The sequence below is a fragment of the Centropristis striata genome, chromosome 22 (assembly GCF_030273125.1).
Source record: "Centropristis striata isolate RG_2023a ecotype Rhode Island chromosome 22, C.striata_1.0, whole genome shotgun sequence".
Taxonomy (NCBI): Eukaryota; Metazoa; Chordata; class Actinopteri; order Perciformes; family Serranidae; genus Centropristis; species Centropristis striata.
This window is the reverse complement of record NC_081538.1, coordinates 16,797,235-16,822,875: the sequence shown is the minus strand read 5'-3', so window position 1 is coordinate 16,822,875 and position 25,641 is coordinate 16,797,235. Positions and strand designations below refer to the sequence as shown.

Sequence of the window (25,641 nt, the reverse complement as noted above, 5' to 3'; positions counted from 1 at the left end):
CCGAGCTATAATCAGAGGCCCAATACTGTACTTTACTTAATAATAAAAAATAAAAAGTATTTGATCACAACAAGTACTCATGACATTCAAGTAGAAGTTACAGGAAACAGTACAAATAAAAGGGTTTGCAAACAGATGTGGACCAAAGTCGCAGTGGGGGGAGTAAATGCTACCAAGACGAGTTATACCATAGACTGTATAAATAATTATGTATTTATTTATAGTTATACATAGATCAAGAGAAACATCAGCATTGGTTTAATTTTCTAAGAGTTGTTTTAACAGTTTTCTTGACTGGAGATCATACGATCATGTCTGCATTGATCATTGTCATGTTACACACATAGGTTACACAGTAGTATGTTGAATAGTGAATGTTTACTGCCCTCCCGTGGTCACTATTAGGAACTGCATCAATGCAGCAGTCGTCAAGTTAAAATTATAGTAAAGCACTTCTGGTCAATCCTTTCAAAATATATCAATAAGAGCCATGAAAGTACATTTTAATAAATAAACTTCAAACTGAAAGAATCCAGCCATGTTAATTGTTTCTAGTGGCAAAAGGTCATTATTATCATTATCATTAATTAATTATTATCAAGTGAACACTCAACAACAACAACTTCCAGATCATTGAATACTTCAATTCCGCCTGTTACATAATTTTAGAAGAAAGAGCCCTTGTGCGTGGTTTATTTTGAAAGGGAAAGCCGGAAGTGTTGTTGTTATCCGACGTCGGTGAATTTGACAACCTTCATGAGTAGAAGCGCAGCGTTTCCTTTAACCAGAGTTTGCCGACAAACTAAAAAAAAGTATTTTTTTTACTCTGTTTTTAGGTCTTTTCATGTAGCATAAATGCCGAAACTTTCGCCCAAAGCTCCGGGTTCCGTAGCTGTCTGCGTCTGCGTTCATTGGTGAGTCATAAAAAAAAGTTTTATATTTTTGTTTTACTAAATTGACGCCTCTCTTCCGATTATTATGGCAGCTGAACCGTTACATTCAGCGCAGACTCACTATTCCGCTATGGCTGCTGTCAAAAGTTTTATATACTCTTTGTAGACTTGTGCCTGTTAATTTAATTATCTAACAGAGACATAATAAGAACTTCAACGCAGTTGTTTAAACAGCAGACTGTCACTCTGTGCAGTTATAGTAACATCCATGCTGTGTCGAGTTTTGCTTCCTGCTTTTCAAAACTTCCTCTGCTGCTTTGAAAGAAGCAGAAGGGAAACTCCATTAATCCTGTGACTTCAGATGTTTCAGTCGAATAAGGTCATGAGTTTGTTTAATACTTTAGTACTTTAATTGGCCTGCCTGCTTTCTGAAATAATCCTGTTTAAAAGAACTTACTTGGCTTGACTTTTTTCCTCTAAAATTGATCCTTTTATTGTGTTGTCATAGTAGTTTTAGACAAAACAACAACAACAAAAACAATAAGAAAGCATTGCTTTGCTTTGGTACAGTCCCAGTCAATGAATCACCATTTTAGCTACAGTTATTAACAGTTGTTGATTCATGCTTTCCAATAGTCAAACATTAACATAATATAGTATAATATGATAGAGGATGATGGTATAGGATCTGAGATATTGTATAAGGTGAAAGGTAGTTATATAATATAACATAACAGGGGTGTAAATCACACATTTTCTCGCAATATGATACTGTATCAGATACTATATTTGCTGATATCTGCCTTATGATTTCAATTTGATTAAATTCAGGAGCCTGTTGATCAGTATGAAGCAAATTTAACACAATCAGTTACATTTATATCAACTCACAAAAAACAACTAAAGTATAATATAACTATTGCAGACATTAAATTGAAAATGAATCTGTTCTTTTAACAACACGAATGAATGTTTGGTCTAATATAATTAGAATAGTGCAGTAAGTGTGATATAATAAGTTTAGTTCAATATAAAAAAAATATACTACTATAATTAACATATAACAGAATATACCAACATATATCAGAAGTAGGGCTGGGCGATGTATCGATATAAAAAATATATTGATATATTTTTAAATGTGATATGGAATTAGACCATATAGCATATATCGATATAATTCAATTTTTTTTTAACTTTCTTTATATATAAATGCTGCCCTTACTAGGGTTTGTCTTATTTAGTTCTTTTGTAATATTCGTTATTCTTTTCTCATATAAATATATTCATTTCAGGAAAAGATTGGCCTATTTTATTTTCATTGGCCTATTTTTATTTAAGATATTTTTTATTTAAATGTGCACTTTATGGAGCTTTGATTTTAAAAGAAGGTAATCCTGTTGTTATACGGTATTTATGTTCACTTAAATAAAAGGTTTCAATAAAACTACTTGTGACATGTCGTATCTGGCTTTGACTTTGACTGAACATTTGCTCTCACTTTGCGATAAAAATATCGGGATATATATCGTATATCGATATTCAGCCTAAATATATCGGGATATGACTTTTGGTCCATATCGCCCAGCCCCAATCAGAAGTTAATTCACCAATATCCTATTGAGATACAGAGACAAGAGTCATAAAGAGATGAACTGTGATAGTATGTTTGGCACAGATATTAATGTTTGACTATTGGAAAGCATGACTCAATAACTGTTAATAACTGTAGCTAAAATGGTGATTCATGGACTGGGACTGTACCAAAGCAAATCAATGCCTTCTTATTGTTTTTGTTGTTGTTATTCTTGTTTTTTTGTCTAAAACTACTATGACAATGTAGGGTGGACGATATGGACCAAAAGTCATATCCCGATATATTTAGGCTGAATATCTATATACGATAGGCCTATATATCCCAATATTTTTATCCCAAAGTGAGATCAAATGTTCAGTTAAAGTCAAATATGACAGGTCACAAGTAGTTTTATTGCAACCGTTTATTTAAGTGAACATAAATACTGAATACAAAAGCTCCATAAAGCGCACATTTAAATAAATAAAAAATATCTTAAATAAAAGTAGGCTATGAAATAAAAAAAATAATCACATTGTCACAATTATTTCATGGAAAGAGGTGAAAAATAATTTATCCTTACTTTATGGGCGACCATGTAACTAGCTAATTTAGCATGTTTAATGTTAGACTCGCCTTCAAAATAAAAGCAAACCCATATAGCTTTCAAAATAAGAGCACATGGATGTGTTAGCAGAGTCCACCACAGCATATACAAGAAGACTGTCAAAATATGATGCCTTAAATAAAACATATAAGAACCCTTATTCTCCTTTACAATAATTCATTAAAAATATGCAATGATTAAGATGGAGTAGTGGCATTAGAAAGTGTGAGAGGCACCAAATTTAGGCTTGTAGGGCAAAAATGTTCTCCGGGGGAGTATGCCCCCGAACCCCCCTACTTGTTTGTCCCCATCATAGTCTCATAAAATCCTGACAGACAAGAAAATGCCCAGTAGTATGTTCGGGGTGATGAAAGGAGGAGGGATGTTTTTGGGTCCTTCATTGAGTCAGCTTCAAGTCAGTAAATTTGTTTGGCTGCACTTGGAATTTCATGTACAAACTTCTTTTTAATTGTGTAAATATGTTGGTTGTTGTTTACACTACAGTTCATTTAAAAATGTTTAAATAAAACAAGTTTTGGTTCAGGCATGGAGTGGATAAATTACTCATTGAGTTGAAATAATTTGCTGACAGCTTCGTCCCCCCCAGTTCAAAAATCCCATCTGCACCCCTGCAGGGAGCAGGTATCAAGTACCTATCCCTCTATACATACTGTTTGCATTTAGCTGGTGGTGAATTATTTGCATCAATGGCACTTTGTGTCGTGCTCCAGGAAGCTGGTTACAGGCTCACAGTATGACTGTTTTGAATCTGTCCTCTGCCAGCTAGGCGATGGACGGCCAGCAGATCCAGGTGAGCGACGAAGAGCCCAGAGTCCTGCGAGAAGAGACCCGGAGGAGGAGAAGAAAGAAGGCCATCACGTCGTCCTCCTGCACCTCCATGGATCAGATCACCGTTGAGTTCATCCTGCCCACCGCGACACGGGGCGGGAACAGCCCCGACACGCTGCGGCTGGAGGTGGCTGCGAACTGGACGGTAGAACAGGTAATGTAACGATATTTCTCCAAAATAATGGAGAAACAAAAGTAAATATATTAAGAACAATAATAAATAAAACAACACAAATACAGTATAAAAAAATATATATATTAGGGCCGGGACTTTAACGCATTAATTAAGATTAATTAATTACACAAAAATTAACATGTTAAAAAATTGACGCATTTTAATCGCACTTATTTTTGCACCGCGGAACGTTTCTCACTGGATGAGTTTCAGGCGGACCGATTATACTGGAGCACCAACTAGCGTTCATGAGTTCACAGTCAACATGAAGGAAGAAGTTGATGAGAGTGCTTTGGTTGGCCCCGTGGATGATGGGACATTTTGTTACAAAAAAACAACGGATGGAAGTGTCGATATGAGCATGGTTGTGTTGCTATGCAACAAGGAATTCACATATCACTGCAGCACATCAAGCCTCAAGTATCACCTCAATGCAAAACATCTAGCAGCTAGTGTGGTAGCCAGCGTGGATTGTGTTTTACTTCAAAAACCAAAGTATTATAGTTTACAGAAGGTCTACCTACCTATAGGCTACCTGAATTTCTGAAATGTACTATATTTCTAAATATGCTATTGCTATGCTTAATGCCAAAAATTGCACTGGTCCGTTGGACTTGAACAAAAATAAACATTTTTTTTATTGCTTAAGCTTATGTATTCAGTCATTATTCAATGGTATGCTAAAAATCCATGTGAAAAAAATTACTTCTCACTGTTCTCAGGTCAAATATTTATATGCAATTAAAATGCGATTAATTGCAATTAATTACAAAGCCTCTAATTAATTAGATTCATTTTTTTTATCGAGTCCCGGCCCTAATTATTATTCATTATGGATGGTGAAACTGGACCTCATGCATTCTGTATTTGCTGTATTTGCAGGTGAAAGCTCAGGTGTGGCTGAAGGCGGTGACTTTAAACCTCTGTCCCGACTTCTACCAGCGCTTTTCTCCCGACCACTGCATCCTGCTCTACCAGAAGAAAGGCAACGTGTGTGAGATCTACGATAAGCACCAGGTGTTCCAGACGCTGGACTGCATCCGATACTGGAGAGGTACCAACTGCTGGCAGAATATGGAGTCAGGAACAGAGTTATTCTGTTATAATGATTATAGAGGACAGAAGGTGCCAAAATCAAAAACTAATGACACAGTAAATACATTAAACATTACACATTATATGTTATCAAGTTCAAGTAGTGATAGTTGAAATGATTAGTAGATCAGTGTCAATAATTATTAGATATGATGATTATTAATTTATTTATTTACCTTTATATTTATCCCTACATTTATTTATTTCCTATTTAATTTTCCAATTTATTCATTTATTTAAAATCTAAACCTTATTCGTCTGTTTTTGCTTTTATTTTGTATTTATTTTTTAAAATGTATTTATTAATTTACAGAAACATTTTTTATATTTATTAATGTCCGTATCATATTTCCTTTGCATTTTACTCCCTATTAATTTTCCCTAACTTATATATTTCAGTACTGTTTATTAACCCTCTGGAGTCCATCTATTTATTGAAAATACACACGTTTTATTTACAGTAATAACTTAATTTATATGTGATATGTAGACAAGCTGACAAAGCCAATTGAAAGTGCAATCATAGGAGCTTTCACAGTGTGCCATTTATGTTTCTAGACCATTTTTAAAATGTGAATTTTCTTCTAAAATGAAAACTATTACTATTTTTAATTTATATGCAAATAGACTGTTTTGCAGTTTTTTAATTTAATTTTTCTGCTATTTTTGTGTGTATAAATGGTAAAATAAATACATTTTAAAAAAGGTACATTTCCATAGACACCTGTGTCTTTTGTTTGTATTTTGGGTTCCTGGCAGCTTTATACTTTATTAATTAAAATAAAATGAAAAATCTGACTGGTAGCCAAGTTTGTGTGGAGAAAAAGGAGCCATGCATGTGATGTAAGGACAGACTGAAAGATGCCAAACACAGACAGAAACAAATGCATAGGAAGTTGACCAATTTGAAACAAAATCTCCTGGACTTCAGAGGTTTAAACACATTTCCTTATGCATTCCTTCTTCAACATGTCATATTTTATAAATAAATAAATGCCTACATTTATTTTTAAAATGATCTTTGTTAAATTAACATGCATGTTAACCCTTTGAAATCTTGGGCTATTATGTCCTTTAAAAAATCTGTTAAAAAATCTTTACCATGCCATGTTTGTATCACTTTTTTCAGCGTTACCTCACCTATATGTCCTGATAATTAATGTTTTAACTTTGACTTACTTGATAAAAATGTTCAACCCAAAGGAAACAAAAGAAAACATAAAATCTAATCTTGAAAATTATATTTCAATACACAGAATTTTAAATGTTGCAAATATGAATGCAGGTTGCAAATATTACATAAAGCAGGTAAAATGAGGACAATCCCTAGTTCTATATTTTTATACTAAATATATTTGACATTATTTCTTGTTTTATTTGGCCGAATATAATGCCAAAAAAATCTGGTATGCAGTTTCAAGCCAGAACTTTATTTGGAAGCTGATGAAGAGACTCCATGTTGCTTCATTTTTATGTCTTCATGTCATGAAGAAGTGATGTGCCGGTGGTTTCATGGACTCTAGAGGGTTAATGTATTTATTAAGCTATTTGTTTATTTTGTCACCTTTTGTAAAAGCATGCCTGTTGTGTTTTATAAAGCCCTGAAAAAAGACGTGGGGCGGATCCAGCTGGTCCCCCGTCCTCAGCCCTCAGACGAGTCCCAGCAGTACCAGCGCTACCTCAACTACCTGATCGGCTACGACGTGACTGATGTCAGCAACGTGCACGACGATGAGCTGGAGTTCACCCGCAGGAAGCTGCTGACGCCGCGACGCATCGAGCTGTCTGACCGCGACCCAAAACTCTACTCCATGGACCCCTGGGTGACCCCCAAGCCGCTGCCTGAGCACCTCCTCAGCAAGGTTTGTGTCGGTTCACAGTTGAGTTCAGTGTCTCGCAAACAAAGCTTTATTTATATAATAAGTGCATGTTTTTTATTCATGTGCTTGGTTTACTCGTCTCTCCTTCAGGTCGGTAACGGTCACATCCTGGTGGTGATCCACATCAGAACGACCAGCCAGACCATCAAGGTCTCCATCGATGACACGCCAGCACAGGTAGACCACTACAGTGATCAGAACCATTCATTTCTCTTCTCTTTCTGTATGTTTCTGACATTTTTCCATCTTGTTTAGGTATTAGCGAGCTTTTTCACCAAGACAGCAAATAAGAGAGTCTTGCTGGGCATTCCTGACAACATGTGTGAGGCAGACTTTGTGCTGCGAGTGTGTGGAAGGTATGTCAGAGGCTAAAACACACCATAGCCACTCATACATGGAGCTGATGTGATTAAAGTAAGAGAGTAATGCACTAACAGTAACCTTTGAGTGTCTGTTGGCACAGGGAGGAGTACCTGTATGGGGATAAACCGCTGCAGAACTTCAACTGGATCCGTCAGTGTCTGAAGAACGGGGAGGAAATCCACCTGGTTCTGGAGGCGCCACCTGATCCAGACCTGGATCTGGTTCAGAAGGAGGACTGGGCACAAGTAGACGACTGCACTGGAGTTGCAGGTAACCTGTTAGATTTATGACACTGTGTTGTTTGTGTATTTGATAATGTATGGATTCCAATTTATTGAGATATCACCAACTTTTGATACAGCTGAGAGTTTCTTAATAATAATGATCCTCCTCACTCGTCTTTGCCAGGTACTCATGAGCAGCTGACCATCGATGAGAAGGACCATGAACGCGTGTTCACCATCTCTATGTGGGACTGTAACAGGAAGTTCAGAGTGAAGGTGCTGGGTATTGACATCCCATCCCTCCCTAAAATCCCAGAGTTTGTTGTCTTCATAGAGGCCAGCATCTTCCATGGCCAACAGCTTTTAGCCCAGGTAACTTAAACCTCTAAAAACACAGAAGAAGAAGATCTGATCATGGTGGTCATGATGATGTTTATTTTGTGCAGCTGAATCGTTCACAGTTCGTTTACAGTTCAACGAAAAAAATACTCAATCTGATCATGCTTTATTTTAATAGACACATTTTTGAGGGATGATCACAGTCAGTGCTAACCTTAGCGACAAATACATTGCATTTCTTTTCACAATAGAAGCCATGTGAATGCTTTTAATGTAAAAAAACAGTAGAAAGTAGCAGTTACTTAACGAGTGTTCTCTTTTTTTTGAGACAAAGATGGCAAGCATGGCATACACAGTTAACAGCAACTGCAGTTTTGATGTTAAAAAAAGCCATTAAACAGTCAGGGAATACCCTCCTTAATACAGCTCGACCACAAATGATGTTGATTTGGAAACAACAATTTTTTAAATCACTTGTTTTCCATAAGACATAGTTTAACCAGCGTTTATTCTCTCAGGAGAGGACGTCCTCTAAGACCTTCAATGAAGAAGTGCTATGGAACTGCTGGTTGGAGTTCAGCATTAAGATCAAGGACCTGCCTAAAGGAGCACGCCTCAACCTCCAGGTGAAGATTTCATTAAAGGACCAATGTACGGTGGCTCACAGCGCTGCAACTTAAGAAAACACATGCTGATACACAAAACAAAAGCAAATTCAGAAAACATAGTCAATTTGACAACAGGAGCGCAGCATTTAGGTAACGCGCTGCAAAGACCTCAACACAATAAGAAAACACACAAGATAATGATAATTTACGATCATAGCGTGCTAACATTAGCAGCCAATCGATAGCATGCTAACTTTAGCAGCCGGTCATAGCGTACTTACGTTAGCCGGCATTTATCATGCTTTTTTTGATTTGTTTAACTGCAATGTTATTGATATGGGCTAGCGGGCTAATGCTAGCAGGCTAACGTTAATATATCACGTTATAACACAAAATTATCATTAACTTGAAAATATCACATGTGCGTCTGGACGTAAATGGTAAATGGACCTGCACTTATATAGCGCTTTTCTAGTCGCTTTGCGACCACTCAAAGCGCTTTACACTACAGACTGCGCTCATTCACCCTTTCACACACACATTCATACTGGTGGCAGAGGCTACCCTAAACGGTGCCACCTGCCACCATTGGGAATTCATTCACACACCGATGAACACAGCATCGGGAGCAATTTGGGGTTCAGTATCTTGCTCAAGGATACTTCGACATGTAGGCCGCGACGGTCAGGGATCGAACCGCCAACCCTTCGATTGGGGGCCAACCGACTCTACCAGCTGAGCCACAGCCGTGTGCATCATTCATCCAAAGTGTCCCCTGGAAACACTTCTGTTGTGTTGTGGTATATTTGCATCGCTTTTTGTTATTGTGTTGTGGTCTTTGCAGCGTGTTTTCTAAATGCTGCGCTTGTGTTGTCAAGTTGATGAAGATGTTTTCTCAATTTGCTTGTGTTTTGTGTATTTGCATGTGTTTTCTTGCAGTGCTGTGAGCTCTCGGGGCCACCGTACCAATTGGACTATTTTACAGTGCTTAGTTGTTTCAACAATCATCATCAATCTATAAATATATATATATTGGTTTTAGGGAAATAGTTTGTTCATGCTGTGAGTGAAGATGAATAAAAGATCTTTATACTGCCCTATATTTCCCACTCAGGTGGTCTGTGGGAAGCAGTCAACGACCCCAAACCCCAAGGGAGCGTCTGCCTACCAGGATAATACAGCAGGGACAGGCAGCCATGAAGGTAAGGTCGACCAACATTTGGTTTCCCACTGTGTCATGCTGGCAGTCGCCAGAGAAGAGAAAAGCAAGGCTTGTATCTTTCTTTCTGTCCATCTTTCAGGAAAGATGAAGAGCCGTCTTCTGTACTACGTCAACCTGCTGCTGATCGACCACCGCTCGCTGCTGCGCCAGGGCGAGTTCATCCTCCACATGTGGAAAATGCCAGAGAAGAGCGACGAGAGCAGCAGCAGCATCAACGCAGACAAGCTCACCTCAGCCACCAACCCAGACAAAGCCTCCGCCATGGCCATCGCCATTCTGCTCGACAAGTACTGCTACCCCGTGGTGCTGCCCAAGAGCCGGGACATCGGGGGCCGGGACGTCGCGGTCGGGAGCGAGGAGGCGGAGGGAGGGGAGCGCGGTCAGAGGGAGATGCCCAACCACCTGAAGAAACAGTTTGCAGCTATCGTAGCCACTGACCCCCTGCACCCACTCAGCCCTGAGGACAAAGAGCTGCTGTGGCACTTCAGGCAGGAGTGTATGCGCGACCCCAGGTACTTCTTTATTCTTGTCCAAGGGAAACAGGCTACAAAATATGGAAGCCCATTTTCTTCCAGTAAAAGAAAAAAACAAGATGAAAACAAAGCCTTGTGATTAAAAAAAAGTCATTATATAGTAAATAATATATTATCCCTTATCTAAAAATAAAAACTTAGTGTCTCAGGAGAAGGTATGTTTTGAAACAGTTTCTCATTGTTGCGAGATACTAAATCATAATTTCAATTTTTTTTCTCATAATTAGATACTAAGTTACTTTAAGATAAGTAAAAAATTCTCATTGTTTTGAAAAAAGTCTTTTTGAGAAAATTTCTCTTGTGAAAAAGTACCTCATTATTTTAAGATATTAAGTCATTATTTTGGAGGTACTAAGTTATTTCGACATTAGTAAAACATAATTTTGAGAAAGTTTCTCATTATTTGGAGGAAAAAATCTCATTATGTCCAGACAAGTAAGTCATATTTTGAGAACATTTCTCATTATTAATACAAAGTTTCACACATGAGCTTCTCATTATTTTGAAAAAAATTATCAGTCTTATGAGATACTAAGTTTTTATTTTGAGACACGTAAGTCGTATAAGTATAAGTCATATTTTGAGAAATTGTCTCATGATTTTGACAAAGTACCTCATTATTTTTGAGATATTAAGTTATCATTTTGAGATAGTTTCTCGTCATTTGAAAAAGTATCTCATTTGAGATGCTAAGTAATTATTTCAAGGTAAACAGGTCATTATTTTTAATGAACTAAGTCAATATTTAGAGAAATTTTGTCATTTTAATGATGACTTTTCTTCTCCCTGACATTGGCAGAAATGGGCCTCCATAACAAAATGTTACACCATAACGGTATGGTTTTTGTTGTTGCTGAATATTTAGTTATTTCACCAATCTCTCCATGCCTCCCTGTCTCCAGGGCCTACCCGAAGCTTCTGGGTTCAGTGAGGTGGGGGAAACAGGAAGATGTTTTGGCAACGCACCGTCTGTTGGAGCGCAGCAGTGCATGGGACAGCAGGTAAAAGGGCCTTCACACTGCCACTACATGTATCTGTCCTCAGTAGGCTCAGTGTCCCACCACCTGTCATCATGTTGTTCCTGTTCAGTGGTCTGGATGTGGGTCTGGCCATGCAGCTGCTGGACTGTCACTACTCTGATGCTCAGGTTCGCTCCATGGCTGTCAGGAAGCTGGAGACGCTGGAAGACGACGATGTGCTCAGATACCTTCTGCAACTTGTACAGGTGTGTGTCACAGTTACAATATTTCACACTGCAAAAAAGTGTGTCTAAAAACAAGATAAAAACACATTATCACATTATAACGTTCACAGCGTGCTAACATTTGCGGCCGATCGATGGCATGCTACATAAGCGGCCGATCTTAGCTTGCTAACGTTTAGCCGGCGATCAATAGCGTGCTAGCGTTAGCGGGTTAGCAAGACCAAGACCAAGACCAACTTGGTGCCGTTAAGAGAGGAGTTAGGAGGAGGAACTAAAATGCGTATCATTCATTTATTTGATTTGTTTAACTGTAATGTGATTGATATGGGCTAGCGGGCTAACGCTATATATCACGTTATAACATGAAAATATCATTATCATAAAATAACGTGATAATTTCACGTTATAACATTATAACGTTATAACATGAATTATAATTATCTTGAAATAACGTGATAATATATATAAAATATATATATATATAAAAAAGTGTGTCCAGACGTGTGTGTCACAGTTACAATATTTCACACTGCAAAAAAGGTGTGTCTAAAAACAAGATAAAAACACTAAATCTGAGGGAAATGATCTTGCTGCATGGACAGATAATTTCACTTGACAAGATTACTTAAATTAAGATTATTAAATCTAGAAATAAGCATGTTGAATGCTTAAAATAAGAAATTAACTCTTAAAACAAGATAAATTAAAGCTGCAAGCAGCGATGAACTGGCCCGAGCAGAGTGCACAATTATTTGGTTCTTACCAAGATAAAAAAAACTTCAGATTTAGAAGTGTTAGATAATTTATCTTGTTTTAAGAGTTAATTTCTTATTTTAAGCATTCAACATGCTTTTTCTAGATTTAATAATCTTAATTTAAGAAATCTTGTCAAGTGAAATTATCTGTCCATGCAGCAAGGTCATTTTCCTCACATTTAGTGTTTTTATCTTGTTTTTAGACACACCTTTTTTGCAGTACACAAGCTGCTGGAGAGAGGCAGCTCAGCAGATACTCCCAGCATGTTTGTCTTCTGACATGTTTCCATATTTGACTCTGTGGTCAGCTTTGCATGAGCAATATGAATATGATACGAGGCCAACAAAAGGCCCTTTGGTCTGATAGGAAAATTTTCAAGAGAGTGAGAACTTATTTTGAAAAGGTATTACACTGACTCAGAGCAGGTAGGTGTTGGTCTGTTTGATCTATTTTCAAATAAACACTGCAAAACCAAACAGATGAAAACTGAATTTAAGGACAGTGTTAGAGCCAATTAGCGCTTTTGGCATAAATAGGAACGAATCTTTGGTGCCCCCGGTGCTACCCCGAAGCACATACAGTTTTTGACTACACACACGCACGCACGCACGCACGCACGCACGCACGCACGCACACACACACACACACACACACACACACACACACACACACACACACACACATTCTTGTACTTCTATCTTTGTGAGGACCCTCATTGGAATAATGAATTCCCTGCCAAGGTTTGGATTTTTCATTAGTTTTAGTTTTGATTTTTGTTTTCAAATTCAGTTAGTTTTAATGAGTTTTTAGAGTGAGTTTGCTAGTTTTAGTATAGTATTTATTTTTTGAAATGCTTTAGTTTTAGTTCAGTTTTTATTAGTTTTAGTGTCATATTTAGTTTTTTGTAATGGGGTATTTGTTGGGTGGGAGACTAAAAGAGGTTACAGTAAATTTTGCCTTTATTTCCTTTGCCCTATACATCTTCATTATGTATGAAAAAAGTTGATAAAAACGAAAACGAAGGCCATTTTCACTACAATTTTAGCTAGTTTTGTAACCACACAATACAGTTTCAGTTAATTATCATTTTTTTATCATATTTTTTAACCTTAAAAATCCAAAAAAAGCCTTTAAAGAAGTGAGGACTGGCCGAAATGTCCTCACTTTGCAAAGATGTCCTCACTCTGTTGGTTAAAAACGTGTTCTGGTCCTCACTATGTAGGAAGTACAAGAACACACACACACACACACACACACACACACAGGCAGACCTCACCACTACCCAGTCATATACAAGCCACACTTTGCCTGAATAAACAAAGGAAAATGGAATGAAATAAATGCATCCAGTGGTTTTAAATGCAAATATGACTTATCAGAGACTACAAAAAAGGTAAAAAGTGTGTCAAATATTCTACCCATGGATCAGCACCTCAGGGGCTTAAAGCTTGGGCTTAGCCTCTACAGACAGTAATGAAGTCATTATGTAATTTTTAATCAAAGAGTTTTTATATAGTGGGGTTGGATGAGGTACTTATCCACAAAGAATAAAATTCAGTTTAAGTATGCGCTATAATTAGAATATTTTTCCACTTTACCTTACCATCAAACAGCCCTTTCTGACTGGGAACTGAGGCTGTCTTCAGTCACCAGACTCCATTGATAAAAGCAGTAATTTTACCTCCCAGAGCACATGAGTTGGTGGTCTACAGCTGCCTCAATGTTCAGTTTGTGTGTGGTATTGATCATGTGATCATGCCGTTAAGGACAGATTAACTGCACTACCGTCGTCTTCTTTGCTCCTCTTTCTACTCTCTGTCTGTCCAGCAAGTCTCTACTTCCTTCACTTCCAAATAAAATACAGTCCTGTGGGAGCACAGCCAGCTCTGTGTTTTCACTGCACTTCCTGTATTGCCACTGTCCATGTCCTGCCTCATCACACTAAAAACTCTGAACCAGCACCCTTTAAACATTTTAGGGTAATTTTTTTGGTAAATATTGTTTGTTCTTTTAATTTTTCATGCACTTCCTACTAGGGCTGTGACTTTGTTTTAAGTGCATTTGGTCTCATTTTTTGATAAATAAATTCTACTTAAAATATGAGTGTAGGAAGGTGGAGAGAGAGTTTGTAACCATAGCGATAGAACAAAGCAAGAATGGAAGCAAACAGACATATGCAATATAGGCATATGAGTATTATTGACATGATTACAATATTTCATTGTTTAATATCAGTTATTGTCAATACCAGTATAACGCAACGCCCTTCCTTCCTCATAATTTTTTTTTTACAAAGACTGATTTGGCAATGTCTTTAATGTGAATTTGTTCAAATCAACTAAAGACACTTCTTCTTCTTCTTCTCCTCCTTCTTCTTCTTCTTCTTCTTCTTCTTCTTGTATCTTTTGGCACTCTTGTGGCTCTGTAGCTTCACCATCATATCAAAATATCCACACATTACCCATTAAATCAGAATTTACAAAATGTGAATCCTCCTCTTCCCATATGTCAACTTAAAAAAAAGAAAGAAAGAAAAACAGCTTATTTTCAAATTTCCACCATGTGGTTTGAAGTATAACCTGAGGTGTTTTCAATTGGTTTCACATGACAGCAGTAATAGCTTCTAATAGAAGGTGTGTGTGTGTGTGTGTGTGTGTGTGTGTGTGCAGGCGGTCAAGTTTGAGCCGTACCATGACAGCGCCCTGGTCAGGTTCCTGCTGAAGACAGCTCTGAGGGTAAGAAGGACCAACATCTGTCAGTATTATTGTCTGTCTATTAGTTTATTATTGTTTCATCTGATGCCAGCTGCAGAAAGACATTTCATTATATCATAATAATGATAATAATAATAACTTTGTTTGTTTAGCACTTTTTAAAACAGCAGTTACAAAGTGGTTCACAGGTATTAATGAAAAATGCGTAAAAGTACAATGCATGGCACTTACAAAAAGTACAATTTAGAAACAGCAATGTGACAAATATAACAATGCATAATAGTACACAGAAATGCAAAATCATATACAGCATAAAACACAGTATGACATGGATACCACTAAACTGCAAGTTATTAATATGATGATGATGATGACAGTTTAATCTTTTCTCCTTGTTGTGTTTCCTCTCCACAGAGTAAGCGTATCGGTCATTTTCTCTTCTGGTTCCTGCGCAGTGAGATTGCCCAGTCCATGCACTACCAGCAAAGGTATGCGGTCCTGCTGGAGGCCTACCTCCGAGGCTGTGGTGAAAACATGCTGCAGGACTACAGGAAACAGGTGAGGCATGAATCATGTCATACACATGGCTCCTTAAACAATATGGTGTGTGTAGATTAGTTAATAAGCTCTTTCGCTAACTGACATGATGAACTGATGGTCTCCAGGTGGAGATGACGGAGGCTCTGCAGAAAGTCACCCGTGAGATGAAGACCATGTCCGCCGAAAAGTACGACATTACTGCACAAGGTGAGGAGGGGAAATGAGACTTTCAGACCATCCCACAGCTCTGTAGCAAAGAACTGAAAACTACAATATCTACATTCTATTAAGCTAAATCCTTTTTATAGTCCCTGTAGTTCCTATATTAGTTCCTGCCTTAAAGGTACGATGTGTAACTTTTGGAAAATCCTTGTTATTAATGACACCGATGTCCTGTCATGGCCATGTATCATCAGGGTTCTAACTAGCATGTCTTTTGTAAATTAATTTATCAGCTAATGTCACAAAGCAACCAATGGCAGATCCTTGCTACACAGCTAAGCTACAGCTAGCTGGCTAACCTTAGCTTAGCTTAGATAACAGTTAACTAGTTGGACACCCCTGCCTTTCATCACTCTTGGCTAGTAGAAAGTAATTTCTACTCAGGTAGTATTTTGCTAGCAATAACCTTAGCAAGCAAGCAAGCCACGACAAAGGGGCAAAAAAACAACAACTAGGGTTTGGTTCTGAGCCCTAAAACGTTCCCTCTGTAAAAATGCCCTACTGATTTGGACACTAGTTTTTACTTGAATTCCATCACATTCTTGTTTGACTGGATACGCCTCACTAGATAAAACTTTTCTTGTGCGTACAAGGTCTCTGTGTTGGATACTGGTTGTTTGTTGATGTTAGTGAGCGCCACCACTAGCAGTTGGTGCACACTGTTAGACCTGTTTGACCTGAAGAGAGGCAAGGAACTTAGGAGCATACACACACATCACATCCTTTGGATTTTCTTTACTTATTAGTCCACAGGTTGTTATAGGCAACTGAGAAAGTCGGGGAAGATCTCAGTTTTTATGTTACATTACAATCCGTTAACACATTGGCACTCCTCACGTGTGCTGTATTTCTCTCTCTTCCTCCCTGTCGTCCTGTCCTGTTCACCTCTGTCTTATTGTTTGTGTGTGTTGTATACGTTTGGAGGGGATGATGGCTCATTTCGTTACCCTAGTACTTGTTACTCTGTTCAATGACAATAAAGTTGAATCTCATCTCTTGAATCTCGTCTAATCTCAATTAAAACTTGAGAATTTCTTCACAAAGTACCCTTAAATGTGGCCAATAAGACTGGAGTATTCATTCAAATGAAACCTCTCCATATTGTGAAACTAAAGCTGTGTGTGTTGTGTGCTTCTTAGTTGTGTTTCAGTTGCGTCAGAAGCTGGAGACTCTGCAGTCGTCCGGTCTGCCAGAGAGTTTCAGAGTCCCTTACGATCCTGGACTAAGAGCTGGAGCCCTGATGGTGAGGGATAAACACACACACACTAGCGGTAAAGAAAACCGTACACACTGATATGAACATGACTGATATTCAAGATTATTCATGTTTTTAAACATTTAGATCGAGCAGTGTAAAGTGATGGCATCTAAGAAGAAGCCACTGTGGCTACAGTTTAAAAGGGCCGACCCCACCACTCTGTCCAAAGACCCCATCGGCATCATCTTTAAAGATGGCGATGACCTCAGACAGGATATGCTTATCCTGCAGGTGAGTACCAACACAGTGTCTAACACAGACAATAAGATATTCATGCAGAAGACTCAGTTTTCTCTTGTGTCCCTTCAGATTCTGCTGATAATGGAGTCCATCTGGGAGACAGAATCTCTAGATCTCTGTCTGTTACCTTACGGCTGCATCTCCACTGGAAACAGAATAGGTCTGATACTACAACAAATGAGTTGAATATTACGGTTATTTAGGCCTGTCACGATAACACATTTTTTAAGGACGATATATTTTCCAAGAAACTATCACGATAAACGATAGTATCGTTGTATCAGTGTCGTTGTAGTTTTTAAACGATATTAAAGCATAATAAGTAGATCCTTTTCCACAGCAATGAATTTTTAAATCTCGAGAATATTAAACATTGGAATTGGAAAGTGGAAAAGAAATATTAAAATATCCTAGATAAATAAAACTTAAACAAATAAACTACAACCAAAACAAATAAAATAGACTTTCAGGCTGTGTTAATAAAACATTGCAATGAGATTATCATTATGTATTATATTGTTTTATTATTAAAATAATGTATAAACAGCTGGAATGGCTGCTTGGGAAATATAGGGTTTTTTTTCTCCAGAAATTCGTACTGCCTGTCAAATATTTGCAGCATTACTTTAAACACAACACAAAAAAGCACAAAAAGTCACAAATGTAAACAACGATATGAGTCTAGAAAAAAACTATTGTGTCCATTTTCATATATCGAACGATAAATGAATATAGTAATTATCATAACAGGCCTAGTTATTCTGTGAGATTAACTCCTTCTGTCTTGTAGGTATGATTGAGATTGTGAAGGACGCCACCACCATCGCTAACATCCAGCAGAGTGTTGTGGGAAGCACCGGAGCCTTTAAAGATGAAATCCTCCATCAGTGGCTGCGGGACAAGTGTGTCAGCGAGGACAAGGTACACGTCACAACCAGCACACCAGATCACCTGCAAAATAATATTTGATTAATTTATGGACTATAGCACAAAAACAATCCAATGCATATAATAAATTCAGTTACAAAACACTTTTAAACATGCAAACATCTTTTAAGGATTGCGCAGCTTTTGTGGTTGCTAAACATGCACAAATAAGGCAAAAACAAATGGTATGTTTCTCAAAGCACCCGCAAAAAGTGAATTGCATCCCTAACTGTGCTGCCATGCAAATTGCGTCTCTGTGCTCCGGTTCTATTTGCACATATTTATATGAGGTAATATCCTTTTTATGCCAATGAGCCTTATTGCTTTCTGGCTCAGTCTGACTCTTGTGATGTCCACAGCAGATCTGCACACTTAAGCTCACTGTGTGAAAGTGGACTGTGTGTGTGTATGTGTGTGTGTGTGTGTGTGTGTGTGTGTGTGTGTCGATATACGATATATATCCTGCAAAGTGAGAGCAAATGTTCAGTCAAAGTCAAAGCCAAATATGACATGTCACAAGTAGTTTTATTGAAACCTTTTATTTAAGTGAACATAAATACTGTATAACGACAGGAGTACCTTTTTTTTTTAAATCAAAGCTCCATTAAGTGCACATTTAAATAAAAAAATCTGAAATAAAAATAGCCTATGAAATCAAATAAGCCAATCTTTTTCTGAAATAAATATATTCATATGAGAAAAGAATAAGAAACATTACAAAAGAACTAAATATGACAAACCTTAGTAAGGGCAGCATTTATATATAAAGATAGAAAAAACAATTGAACTATATCATACATGCGATATGGTCTTATTCCATATCACATTTAAAAAACTTAAAAAATATCTTTCATATCGATATATCGCCCAGCCCTATGTGTGTATGTTATTTTTTGGATGTGTGGAAGAACACAGAACATTAATTAAAATTAGTTCCAGACAAGTCGACTGGTCTGACTCTGGAGATTGAAATAATCAGTGCAGACCTACTGTTGTGCCTTGTGCGTAAATACACACTGTGTATCTCTTATCTCTGAAGACACACTTACTGTATCTTTGTGGTTAATAAGCGGAGTCCAACCTACAACATGAGCCCAACCCAAGTACAGTAGAGTTATTCAGGGCTTCACCCCACACAACCCACACTCTAACCTCTGGTGCAATCATGTGTAAAAATGAATGCTTCAAAACTTTATGGGCGTGTGATGCACAATTTATGGTGCTATCAGAGGCTGCAATCCATTCTTTGTGAATCCGCCTCTTTGTCTCAGCTGCTCTGTTCATCAGACGTTAGAGGAAGTGGCAGTGCGACAGACAGGAAGGAAACAACCCTTAGGGGATTTCCTGTCATCACAAACCTCACACAAGCACTACTTTTAGCTGTGACACCTGCAGCCCCAGCGTCTAAATATTATTTTTTTTCATTTGTCTGCTCTGTCTTTTAGAATCAGCTGTGCAACATTTCATCTAGAGTGAAAGCTTTAATGGATGAGTGCAGTCTCAGACATTTGCATAGCTGTTTAGTTTACAGCACCAAACCACAGTTCCCTATTCTTACCCACGTAGCAGCTCTCCTGAAACACAGAGTACATTCAGTGGCTTGTTCATGGACACATTAATTGAATCTGACATTTCAAAGCAAAAACCTTCTTCCCCAAAGCCAACCTCTAGGTTACAGCCAGTGGAAGAATACTTGCATGAAATACTAGCTTAAAGTTGTTTTATTGTGTGACCAACAGTTTTTCTCTCTCTATCTGTAGTTCCAGCAGGCTGTGGAGAGGTTCCTGTATTCCTGTGGTGGTTACTGTGTGGCTACCTACGTTTTGGGTATTGGGGATCGTCACAATGACAACATCATGATCACTGAATCTGGTAATGACATCTCTTGTCCGTTGTTATCATAGAGTGTATATAAATAATGGACGTAGTCACCGTGACGTCACCCATTGGTTTGGGGCCCGTTGGAAGCATCGAGTTCAGTGTTACACTGGTCGACATCTTGTGTCGCCATCTTGTGTCGCCATCTTGTTTCCGATACGGGGAGCAGACCATATCTGGACTGTGGAGGAGCGAGAGGGATCTGATCACTGACTACATGCCTCTCTACACCTCAACCTGACTGAGAGAAGCTGCTGCTAATTCATGTTAGCATTAACTGGAGCATTAACTGGGATGTTAGTTTTGGCTAGCAAAAAACAAAATGTTTTTTACAGACCTCAGAAAACTGAACAGCGACTCCTTGGAGTGTCTGTTAGTTCAACCAAACGCTGAACAAGACATTTTACTGAACAAAACGTTCAAATAAACTGTCATTAAGTGAAAATACAGTGAAAGGGTCAAAGTTATGAGACCAAACCGCTAAACGTCCTTTTTTATATCTATATAACGTTATATATAACTTTATTGACATGTTGCCGTGGATACACATTACTCTGCTTCTCTCCTGATGACGGCTCACCTTGTTAGTGACCTGTCAATCAAAGGTAGTTAGCCCCAAATCATACGATTCTTTATCTTCTATTTTCTTCTAAATGGGGCCATTATTAGAACTATTGACATCAAATTGTCTTGAAGAAGATTTTTTACTAGTGATTGAGACCATAGTGTTGTCCTAAGAAACATTTCTGAGGTAATAAATCAAGTGAGAAGTTTTCTCATTTTGCATTGAAATGAATGGACAGGATTTTTTTGCAGCCAAACTTAGGTTCCTTCCTTCAGCTTAAGGCACTTAACCTGGTTTGCCTCCTTGCTCAGACCCGGAGGTTGCCGCCTGGTAGTTATACACTCACCTGCCACTCAAATGCATGTAGACATGGTGAAGACGAGCTGCTGAAGTTCAAAGCATCAGAATGGAGAAGAATGGTGATTTAAGGCACTTTGAACGTGGCATGGTTGTTGTTCTGAGTATTTCACAAACTGCTGATCTAACAGCCATCTCTAGTGTTTACAGAGAATGGTCCTACAAAGAGAAAATATCCAGTGAGCAGCAGCTCTCTGGGCCCAAATGGGACACTGAGAACTAATGCCCTTTGTGTTTCTGCAGGGAATCTCTTCCACATCGACTTCGGTCACATCCTGGGGAATTACAAGAGTTTCATGGGAATCAGTAAGGAGTGGGTTCCCTTTGTGCTCACACCAGACTTCCTGTACGTCATGGGAACATCAGGAAAGAAAAGCAGCCCCCACTTCCAGAAATTCCAGGTGCAGTAAATGGGATTTCTTCATGTGAACTATCCATTAAACATGCTGCAGGTTGAGAGGGAGTTCTGTTCATCCACATGCATGAGATACATTTACAGAAATCGACCAGGGATCTAGTCAGTTTTAAGCTGAACACAGCAGCTGTTGCCAAGAGCGACCCCCAATATGTCAAATCTCCTGAATTTATTTGTCTCTTTTTGTGTCTCAGGACGTGTGTGTGAAGGCTTACCTCGCTCTTCGGCACCACACCAACCTGCTCATCATCCTCTTCTCCATGATGCTGATGACTGGTACCACCTCCAAGCTTTTTGTGTTTTGTGCTTTTTTACAGCACCAATTTATTTAAAAACCATGTCATTTTCCACACTGACACAGTTGGGCTCATTTTAAAGTTGAGGGGTTTTTTTTTTAGATTTTTTTATGCTTTATTTTAGGCTACAATCATACAGTCATTGAAAAAATTATTAGACCACCTTTATCCTTCAATTTCTTGTTCATTTTAATGCCTGGTACAACTAAGGTACATTTGTTTGGACAAATATAATGATAACAACAATAACAGCTCATAAGAGTTTAATTTAAAATTTGATATCTAGCCATTTTCCATGGTTTTCTATATAATAACCAAAATCATTATCAAGAAAAACATGAAAAAAAGGCTAGATTTCAGCTCTTAAATTAACCTTTTATGATCTATTGTTGTTGTTATCATTATATTTGTCCAAACAAATGTACCTTTAGTTGTACCAAGCATTAAAATGAACAATAAAGTGAAGAGAGGGGTCTAATATTTTTTTCCATGACTGTATGTATCTAAGATAATAAATCAGTAGATCGATGCTGGTAGATGCTCCCTCTCTTATTTGTTGCTCATTAACAGGCATGCCCCAGCTGACCAGTAAGGAGGACATCGAGTATATCCGTGAGGCGCTGACTGTCGGCCGCAGCGAGGACGAGGCACAGCGCCACCTACTGGACCAGATCGAGATCTGCAGGGAAAAGGGCTGGATGGTTCAGATCAACTGGTTTGTTCATCTGGTGCTGGGGATCAAGCAGGGTGTGGAGAAACGCTCCACTTAGGACACTGAGCAAAGATGAAGGTTTCCTTTCTGGTTTTTATTTCATGTAAATAAGTCTTACAATATGGTTCCAACAGAAGACTAAAAAGTGTGTAAAGCTATAAAAATGGTCGCACAAAAAGTAATCTCAGATACAGTATAAAGATATTTTTATGGAGAATAATGACAGAAGATGAATAACTAAGAGATGGATGAAAGCAAACATTTCAACTATGTTAAAAGGTTTGAAAAACTGCAAAAGTGACTGATTTCAACCTGTGAAACTGCATTTATACAGACTTGGCAACGAGATGCATCAGTGCTAAATATAGCAAATATATATTATTATCATACTCTATAGTGAGGAGACTGGGAGCAGAATTTTTTTTTAATTTTTATTTTTTTACAGGAGTGACTGTTTTCATTGCACTGCCTTAACCAAGTCAAACATTTATTCAAGTTTTTTTCTCTTATGCTTAAATCAAAATTACTATGACAATCATTGCACAGGTCTTTAACTGTTCACAGTTTTCTGCACATTTTTAACTTTCTCAGATTAAAAAAAAAAAAGGTTTACTATCTGCTTAACCAACTAAAACAGTTCATGCTTATGATTTTTGTGATTAAATTAGAAACAGTGGAAACAGGAATCGGTTCTCTACGCCCTCTGGTTTCATCCTTTACAAAGTCAAACTACTTCCTCTTTCTAGTTGTCTCATTCAAAGTCATTTCCTGCTGAGGAAACACATTTCTGTAATATTTCCTTCGCATTGTTTTAACTTTAAAACATGACATGTCACGCTGTTTATTGGATTCCTGCTGAAGTAGCGCTGCAGACTGTTGGATTGAGCATCGAAGGCTCAGTCTGTTAGATAGATAGAAAATGTTTAATATTCAAAACTTTTAGTTTTATTGAATACTATGCAAGGACTAGTGAAATTAGTTGGATTCTCCCGGTCAGAGATATAAATTATGTAATATTACTGAAGTGTTCAAGGTGAGAGTTTATTATTTATATTATTAACATCTTTTTGTTTGCACTGATTGTTCAGGAATACTTCTTTAATGTCTGAAAGACTTGGTGCTTATGAAACTTAAATTCCAAAAATATATATTAAAAGTCAAATGTGATGATGATAATTTATACCTCTTGTTAGATGCTGTAGGTCCTGACCTGTTGGTGACATTTAGCACATGCTGGTCAGTGCTGTGGATTATAGGAAGGTTTTTTTGCCTTCTACCTACTGATTAGAAATATTTCCATTATATCATCAAGAGAGTGAGAATTAAAATAATTCTGTAACATGATCACTGGAGTTTAAAATCTCTGTGTGATCTCATTATGTCTTAAACTGTTTTTATGCCAGGTCACATTTTCAACAAAAAAAAACAGACATCAATACAAGCTTTCAGTCTTCAGTCTTTGACTGAAAGCATCTTTTTTAGAAATATATTTTGTAATAAAACCTTTTTGACTGTAAATGCTTTCAATCATTGAATAAAATATCTACGTAATAATATCAAGTTTTTTCATGAGTCAGATTTGCTACTTGTTTGCACTTCATAGTTCAAATAATTCACATCTCCCTCACTCATTTCTTGACAGGCAAGTGGTGGTCTATTTACTGACCTTCCAAAAATAAAATCAGGTCAAACTGTCTTCCTCACAGTGACTTTGACTGGACACTAATGACACTCTTAGACTTGAACTTTTATCGCCTTAAACAGACTAAACATCTGATCTTGTTTTGATGTTCTTTTGAACTTCATTACCTTTATTTTGTTTAGTTTAGGTGTTTTGGCCATGTCGTGAAGGGAAGCCCCGAGAGGCAAGTGAAAAAAAAAAAATCTAATGAACCATTTTCAGATCTAAATAGTTTTCTCTTATTTGGGATGTTTTTTAATAGTCATGAGGAACTTTTCCGGATTAACTTTCTTAAATTCCTTATATAAGTTTAAAAGTTTTGCCGGGACCATTTTTCCAAATTCCTTTTTTTTAACCGGTGGAAACAGGTGCAGGAAAAGTTTTGTCGGAATCATCACTATAGCCGTGTTTCCACTAGGGGGAAATGTGGCCACTGGGAAAGTCTCAGGCCACACCCTCTCAAAAGTCTGCTCACTCTGTGTGTCTCCACTACAAAAAGGCCCCCAGAGGGATTTAGAGACTCTGGAGGTGACGTATGGTTTTCGACCGTCGCATAATCACTTAGCGTCGCTAACTGTGCACAACGTCAGCAGCTGATAATAAACAAAGCAGTATGGCTTTGCGTCTCCGCTGATCATAAACATAGTGATCTTGAATTAACCGGCATCGCTAACTGTGCAGAAAGTGTCCGGTGCTTGTTGTAGACAAACAGAGATCGCTAAGTGAACACCTCCTGCAGCAGCAGCACATACACACGGTACTGCTAACTGTTAGCCTATTAGCAATTTGCAGACTGGATGCTAAAGGGTTAACATCCCCTCCGGCTCTCCAGCTGGGAGAGACTGCTGCAGGAGGACTGTGCCGATTCGACTCCTTCTTACTCTTCCTAACGAGCCACTGGCCCACGGCTTGCTAAGAAGAGTAAGAACGAGTCTCCAAAAGTCTCCAATAACTCCAGAAAAAGTCGCTGGATTTGTCTACAGTCGTTTTCTGGAAAAATAGTTGCTAAGGGGGTCTGAAAAGTCACTATATGTAGCAACAAAGTCGTTAAGTTGCCAACACTGCTTCGCCGGCTTTTACAAATGGTGCGTGTTGTTGTGGCGTTGAGTACTACGTCACATCCTGCTTAGTGTTCTATCCAATCAGTAGCCGGGCTTTTTTCAGGGGAGAAAAAACGAAAAAATTCCCAACAAAAGTCAGCTCTCAAATAAGGGGTGTTTCAGCAAGTGAGACCCACCAAGTGTTTGTTGTTGTAATACTTATTTCGGCCATAAAAAGGCTGAAGTGCACCACTACCCATGTTCTAAATAAGACTAAATGCATTCATGCTTAAATTTTTCCATGCACTTTGAATACAATGTCTTGTTGCCTAAATGAGTATTACAACATCATACCTTTTCCCACCAGTTTGACAGAAACAACTTAGAAAATTAGAAAGATTTCCTGGCAAAACCTTTTTTTTAAAAATTGTTCTAAAGGTATAAACGCTGCAGCAAAAGCAATTTAGATCAG

General features: G+C 37.9%; 1 protein-coding gene across 1 annotated transcript; it reads left to right on the top strand.

Annotated features, from left to right (window-relative positions):
• Positions 1-773: 773 nt before the first annotated feature.
• Positions 774-23,829, top strand: pik3cg (phosphatidylinositol-4,5-bisphosphate 3-kinase, catalytic subunit gamma). The gene is made up of 24 exons (XM_059326330.1): positions 774-914; positions 3,860-4,079; positions 4,983-5,154; positions 6,795-7,057; positions 7,166-7,252; positions 7,331-7,431; positions 7,539-7,708; positions 7,847-8,034; positions 8,520-8,627; positions 9,724-9,811; positions 9,911-10,343; positions 11,267-11,365; positions 11,454-11,589; positions 14,994-15,059; positions 15,453-15,596; positions 15,704-15,785; positions 16,940-17,043; positions 17,143-17,289; positions 17,368-17,458; positions 18,089-18,219; positions 19,986-20,097; positions 21,269-21,426; positions 21,635-21,716; positions 22,307-23,829. The coding sequence occupies exons 2-24, from the start codon at positions 3,867-3,869 to the stop codon at positions 22,504-22,506; spliced, it is 3,375 nt and encodes a 1,124-aa protein (XP_059182313.1). The 5' UTR covers positions 774-914; positions 3,860-3,866; the 3' UTR covers positions 22,507-23,829.
• Positions 23,830-25,641: the final 1,812 nt, after the last annotated feature.

What these genes read in the sequence shown, in the direction of transcription:
- pik3cg (XM_059326330.1), top strand. Translation starts at nt 3,867, where the DNA reads ATGGACGGCCAGCAGATCCAGGTGAGCGACGAAGAGCCCAGAGTCCTG. An exon ending in CTGCATCCGATACTGGAGAG is followed by an intron (nt 5,155 to 6,794) that starts GTACCAACTGCT and finishes TGTTTTATAAAG; the next exon opens with CCCTGAAAAAAGACGTGGGG. An exon ending in AGGGACAGGCAGCCATGAAG is followed by an intron (nt 9,812 to 9,910) that starts GTAAGGTCGACC and finishes TCCATCTTTCAG; the next exon opens with GAAAGATGAAGAGCCGTCTT.